The sequence below is a fragment of the Centrocercus urophasianus genome, unplaced genomic scaffold, assembly GCF_019232065.1.
Source record: "Centrocercus urophasianus isolate 14NV4802_14NV808 unplaced genomic scaffold, USGS_Curo_1.0 seq_10, whole genome shotgun sequence".
NCBI lineage: Eukaryota > Metazoa > Chordata > Aves > Galliformes > Phasianidae > Centrocercus > Centrocercus urophasianus.
Window position 1 is genome coordinate 36655095 of NW_024884142.1, and position 6524 is coordinate 36661618.

Sequence of the window (6524 nt, forward strand, 5' to 3'; positions counted from 1 at the left end):
TTAAAGTAGAAATTCAAAGGTGAAGCGCTTTTCCATCTGCCAAAATTACCCCAAACTTTGCACAGCTCTTTGCATCAGGACAAGACGCTGTTGGTTGGATGTGACTGCTCTCTGTACCCATCTGGTGTGGATAAGGAAAATCTCCCAAAGGCTGAGCAGCTGAAAAGTGGTCACGAGGAGAGGTGCGAGTGAGGTGTGGCAGAGGGATGGACCTGGCTAATGGCTGAGCTGCAAAGAGAAGGGATTATGGGTAGCCATTGGTGGTGGAGGTGTGAAAAGGGAAATGCAGAGCAAAGGAAAGAAATGAATCTAAAGACGTGAGACACCCAAGATATGGTGTGACTGGGATTAGATTGTCATTGTGCAAATGAATCCGTGGGCGAGAGACTTGGACATCTGCTGGAGGCATTTCTCTTGGGAGAGGTTTCCATTTCCCGTTTCCTGGCTTGGGAATGCAGGCAGAGGGGCAGAAAGCACACACTCTGGCCCTTAACACTGAAGTCCCTGTGGTTTGGTCGTGCGGTGGCAGAAAGCAGCTCTGGAAATGACAGATGAGAAAATCCAGCATCTTTGGTTTTACATGGAGAGGTTTCGGGGCAGGAGGAGTACTCAGACCTAAATTAGTAATTTATTTCTGCACTTTCAGCAGTTGTTGTAAAGGGAAAATTATAGGTATGTTGTAAATATAATTAAAAATAAATATATGTGTATATATACACACACAGGAAAAATATATCATTCTGGGAAGGCTCTTCACCGGAGGGCGGTGGGCATGGTGAAGGCTGCCCAGAGCAGCAGGCACGGCCCCGAGTGCCAGAGTTCACAGAACACTGGGACAGCACTCTCGACACGGGGTTTGATTTTGGGCGGTATGGTGTGGAGCTGCTTGGGTCTCATCCAACTTGGGATATTCTGTGATTCTAGGACACCAAACGGGACGCGGTCCGTGCCAGCCTGGGTGCGACGGCAGATGGCCGAGGCCAGGCCTGTCTCTCGCGAGCGCAGCTCCCTTTCCAGACGGCTGAGGAGCCAGCGGAGCCGGGGGATCCTCCGAGTCCCTGACGCCCGGCGGGCCGAGCGGGCACAGGGAGGCAAAACGGCCCGCTCCCCGCCTTCCGCGGCAGCCGGCCAGACCCCGGCAGAGGGCGCCGAGCGCGGGCTGAGGCGACTCCGCCTCCGGTCTGCCAGCAGCGGCGCAGGGACGGCGGCGGCGGGCCCGGGCCTGGGGCTCTGGGGTACTCAGGTAACCGCGGCGGCCTGCCCTGCTGCGAGGCTCCCTCCGGAACGGGGCGGCGCGTCGCCGAGGCCGCGGGGCGGAGGGAAGCGCTGGGCCGCCGTTACCCCCAGCGACGGGACGGGCCGCGGTCGGGCCTGGGCTGCGCGGCCTTCGCCGGGACGGCGGCCGAGGGCGGCCGTCAGCGACGGGGCCTGGGCCGAGGTGAGGGCCGCGCTGGGCCGGCCCTCAGCTGCGGCAGCCGCCCGCCTGGAACAGTGTCTGCGGCCCTGCGCTGCTGGGAGCTCCGCTCCGAGCTCAGCGCTGTGCCTGGGGCGGGTGGCGGCCGGGGAGCCGCCCTTGGCTCGGGGTTTGGCAGCTCCTGTGCCCCCGGGGCGGGTTTGGATCGGCGGCTTAAAATAACAGCGATCGCTTCAGAGAACTTTTAGCAATTTGTCCCCGGCTTGAGGAAAGGCGTTAAGTCTTCAGGGAGCGGCACACCGTCCTAAAATTTTCAATTGTATGCCTAGTAGTTGTAATTGCTGTGGTGTGAGCAGAGCCGTGGGGGTTGTGGCTATTTTTCTGCCACCAGTAGTCACAGATCTTTCACTGCTGCGGCTGACTGCACAGGAATCCCATTCTGCTTTCAGCAGAGTTCACTCTGGTATCAGGAGAACAACCTCTGGTGTCATGCAGTACACACACAACTGTACAAAAGCCAGCATCACATCTAGCTAGAGAGGTGCCCCCAGCTGAGGGGTGGGCCTCAAAAGGAGCATCACCAGGGCTGCTGGCCCCAGTCCTGTTGCGGTGTGCAGAGCTGAGCTGCTTCTGCTGGAGTGCTGCGGTGGTGCTCGTTCCCACTTGGAGCACTTTGCAGCCTTTCCTCAGCCAGGAGCATGGTCTGAGCAGAGCCTGGAGTTTAGAAACCTTCAACTCTTGGGGTTTTACTTACGGCTTACAGGTTGCTTTCACCAAGGAGGAGTCATAGCAGGCGTAACACTCTCTTTGCTTTATATGAAATATCACACAGAATCACAGAGTGGCCCAGATTGGAAGGGACCTCAAGGCTCATGAATCTCCAATCCCCCTGCCACATGCAGGGCCACCAACCTCCACATTTAATACTAGACCAGGTTGCCCAGGAATCTGGCCTTGAACACCTCCAGGGACGGTGCATCCACAACCTCTCTGGGCAGCCTGTTTCAGCAGCTCACCACTCCTAGTAAAGAACTTCCCCCTGACATCCAACCTAAATCTTCCCTCATATAATATATGAAATAGCTACCTGGCTGCTTCTTTCACGAATGGTGTGTTAAATGGAGGGAGGAAAATGCCACAGGTATGTTTAAACAGTTAATATTAAACTGCAGAAGAGGAACAGAGTATTCTATTCCATTGGGGGTTTCAGCGCTGGCTTCTGTCTGATACTTTACCTCTCGGTAGCGATGGGCAGTGTGTGAGAAAACACAGCAGGATGCCCACTGCGTTTAGATGGTGCACTGTGCAAGGGAACTAGATAACCATCTGTCTGTTTGTTTTAACTGTTGTGCTGTCCCTGGAGAAATCCTTCCCAGTAGTCAAAGCGCTTGCTTGTTTTTAACTATGAATGCTTATTTCATTTTAGGGTGTACCATGACTGGCTTCAGGCTCCCCATCACTGTGTTTAGAAAACTGAATGTTTGGGTTGGACTGTGGGAGAAATTCCCCTCTAATAAACTCTTTCCCTCTTGGAGAAGAAGCATTTTCTGTAGCTGTCAGGCAAGCACAATAAATGACCGAAGATGGTTTAGCTTTTTCCCAGTAAAATTCTGCACACTAAGACTTTCTCCAGAGTATGTCTCAGTACTCTCTCTGCGGAACAAAAGTAGCAAAAGCTCTAAGAGGAACAGACAAACTGTACAGGAGGAGGAGGAGGAGGAGGAGGCAGATGAACAAGAAAGTGATTTGGAAGATGAATTGGAAAATGACCCCAACGTAGTAAAAGATTACAAAGATCTTGAAAAAGTGGTGCAGTCTCTACGATATGACGTGGTCATGAAAGCTGGCTTAGACATTGCGAGAAAGTAAGTATGAAAAAGAACCTGCTGGTGAGAGAGATGGCATGTAGATAACACCGGAGGTTTGATCCCCTTTATTGTTAGAATACCCACTTTTTAATATAGCTGTTTTGAGTTGGGATATCTGGGGTGTTGTTGTTTGTTTGGGGCATTTTCTATCAATTACCATGTATTTAAAATGAAGAAAACGTACTAAGTAATGCAAAAAGATCTAATTTGAGACAGAGGGAATAAATGACATGCTATTTAATGGCTGTAGAAATAGATGAGGGTAAGGTCAATCTAACACACCGGGTCAGCCAGATATGTACACTCTACATCAATAAGTCTGATCTTGAACCTATAAAAGCCTTACGTTGCAGTGTTGTTACTATAATTTGATCACTTACAAACAATTGAACTGGCTGGTGCAGGATGGAGGACTTCATTTGTTGGGTATTCAGGAGACAACTCTTCAGAAACAGCTTTTTATTTCTTTTACCTATAGCACAGAGCACCCTCTGTCTACTATTTCATTTACCATCTGTGAAAGATTTCTTCCAGTTCAAGACTGTCCTGCCCTAAAATAAGTAATCCTTTATGTGCAAATTAGAGTTGTGGAAATATGCCTTGCATGTGAATGGTTTTCTTGTGTGTTTGCAAGTGAACAGTTGCATTTGTTCTGCTGCATAATGTCAATGCAATAAAACCTTGTTTTTCTTCAGTAAAGTAGAAGATGCATTCTACAATAATGAACTCAGGCTGAATGGAGAAAAACTATGGAAGAAAAGTAGAACTGTAAGACTCTTTAACATTTAAATATTTTAATACAGTACAAGAAAATAACTAAACTGTGAGCTCTTCTCCTTCCTTTTACTTGGGGCAGAAGAAGCAGCTGCTAAATGGCTCTGCCATTTAGGTGAAGGGCATTGCTAACACCACTTCCAGCTTTCTCTGGGGGTACGGTGCTGTTCCTGGGGGTACGGTGCTGCTCCCTAAGGCAGATGGGTGACCTGTGGTATTGAAATAGGCTGAAAGCAAGGAGAAGGCAGGTGGCAACAAGAACAGAGCTTTATGTGTTGCTGAAGGAAGCGATGATAGATATGAGGTTGATGGATTTGGAGTGATTAAATCTGAGGTATTAGTGGAGTAGGCACATGGTTAAAGTTTGATGATAGAAAGGGACTGAAACTGAGGTAGCCCAGGAAAGGTTATTTTGTCTGTGAGAGAGCACACAACACACACACAGCCAAAGGGTTACAGGCTCAGCTGGCCACGTTCTTTCACAACAGAGCTCACCCAAATGGTGACCAGCATACCTCTACGTTCCCTTCAGGTGAGGGGGATCAGGTGGCATTACTGTGGTGAAAAGGCAGGAAGGAGAGAAGTTTTAGTTCCCATTCCCCTCAAGTTAGGGCTCGTTTTTAAAGGCATACTGCTGCTGTGGATTTTGCGAGGGGGCACAAACTGTTGACCCGCGCTGTTCTTTACAACAGTTTCGGGTGTTCTAAAAGAAGGAGGAGAATTTTGCATTTGGCTGCTTTGTGTCTGTATTGATAGAAGAAGATTGGCAGGAAACCCTATTTGGTAATAAACCTGTATGATAGCTTTTCCAGAGTTAGGCATTGGCTGTAATTCAGTAAGGGCAAAACTCCTGGCAGAGAAGGTCATGAGGAGACATTTAGTTGCTTATTGCCAGGGCTTTCCTAAAAGCTCACAGTGGAAGGACGGCTCTATAGTGGGTCTGGTGTAGCCTTCCCACTTCCCCCCCCCAGAGATTCAGGAGAACAAATGGCACGAAAGGAGCACCATTAATGTGGCCCCGACTGTGGGAATTTGTTTTCTCCAGAGAATGCTTACAATTGCTCATCTTCTCTTTCTATTTCCAGGTGAAAATTGGTGACACGCTGGATCTCTTAGTAGGTGAAGATAAAGAAACAGGAACTGCTGTAGTGATGCGGGTAGTCTTAAAAAAAGTATCTAACAAGACTGAGAGTGAAAAATACAGAGTAATTTTAAGACGTTGGAAAAACTTGAAGGTGCCCAAACAGGACGTACTGAAGTAGCGGGGGGATGCATGTGGCAGCATGAGATTTGTTTTGCAGAAAACCATATTGTTTGTTGTTAAATACGAATTTTGGTTAAACAAAATGACAGTACCCTTTTTTAAGGGCTCGTGTTAGAAATATCTCCCTCTGCTGTGTACATCAATGCTCCTGTGGTAAATGCCTGTCACTTCTTGCAGTTAGTTTTGTTTCATGATACTGTGGGATAAAATACTCTGCCCTCATATCTCCAGGCAGTTTCCTTACAGACGTTATATAAAATGACTCAATAAAGACAAATTTGATCACTGTTTAATTGCTGCCTGGTTTCTGTTAATCAGGTTATGTGAAAGCTGACGCCACAAGCAGCACTGCTTTCTTAGCTTTATTTCTAGATTCGTTACATAGTTTGTTTTTTTTTAATATTACATATACGTATGCGTAAAATTGCTTCCTTTTTAATTACTGATTTGATCCTGGTTAACAGTACCAACTCTGTGCTTTCATACACGTTGATGCAGTATAGAAAGATACTGATTGCAGCAGCATGTTCTTAAGCAGGAAACTTCACAATGACCGAGGATTTGTCAAGGCAGAGATCCTCTCTTCTCTCATGAAAAAGGTAGCTCAGGCAGGAGGCACACAGTTAACAGAAGAAAATGAGATCTTGGTTTTTTATTGCATACTGATGTCAGCGTGGCATTTAAAAGAGTATTTATCACTTAAGTGGCTGTAGAGATCTGATTGATCAAAGATCAGACAACACTGTGATTAGAAGTACATGCCTGTATTACAGCAGCAAAGTGCAGCCTTGGAGCTGGCGTCTCGAGTATTCACCCACACTTGTAATGTTGATCATACACTTTTTTCAACAGAAACAACAAACTCTATGAGCTATGTGGCATAGACAGAATTTTCATGTTTATAGGTGTTTAACATCTACACATCCAGGTGTGGTGTGTGTGTGTGCAAGGTGGGAGCATTCATTCAGCCCACGGTCTGTTCCCTACCAAGTGAGAAGAGCCCAGAGGTGAGAGCAGCCCAGATCAAGCAGCAGAAGCACACAGCAGTCTGCTTTTCCTTGCATGTTCCTGATATCTAAGTGGGCAGGCAAGAAGTTGTTGCTCACAAAAGAAATGTAAGGTATCAGACTATCACATGTATCTGGTACACAGTGATAAAGCAATGGCTGGATCCAATCCAGAAGGCTCTGCCTAGCACTGTCAG

The 6524-nt window shown here is 47.7% G+C and overlaps 1 protein-coding gene across 2 annotated transcripts; it reads left to right on the top strand.

Moving 5' to 3' along the window:
* The first annotated feature begins 1169 nt into the window (after positions 1-1169).
* MTRES1 (mitochondrial transcription rescue factor 1) lies at positions 1170-5613 on the top strand. 2 transcript variants are annotated; one of them, XM_042809239.1, is made up of 4 exons: positions 1170-1243; positions 2841-3279; positions 3978-4050; positions 5142-5613. In XM_042809239.1, the coding sequence occupies exons 2-4, from the start codon at positions 2849-2851 to the stop codon at positions 5316-5318; spliced, it is 681 nt and encodes a 226-aa protein (XP_042665173.1). In that variant the 5' UTR covers positions 1170-1243; positions 2841-2848; the 3' UTR covers positions 5319-5613. The 2 variants fall into 2 exon arrangements, with proteins under 2 accessions (XP_042665173.1, XP_042665166.1); XM_042809232.1 differs by lacking the exon at positions 1170-1243 and having other exon boundaries at positions 2404-3279.
* The last annotated feature ends 911 nt before the right edge of the window (positions 5614-6524 follow it).

Excerpts from the sequence above, each read along its gene's own strand:
- MTRES1 (XM_042809232.1), top strand. The coding sequence starts at position 2,708 with ATGGTGCACTGTGCAAGGGAACTAGATAACCATCTGTCTGTTTGTTTT. Across the intron at positions 3,280-3,977 it reads GGCTTAGACATTGCGAGAAA|TAAAGTAGAAGATGCATTCT; the intron begins GTAAGTATGAAA and ends GTTTTTCTTCAG. Across the intron at positions 4,051-5,141 it reads TATGGAAGAAAAGTAGAACT|GTGAAAATTGGTGACACGCT; the intron begins GTAAGACTCTTT and ends TTCTATTTCCAG.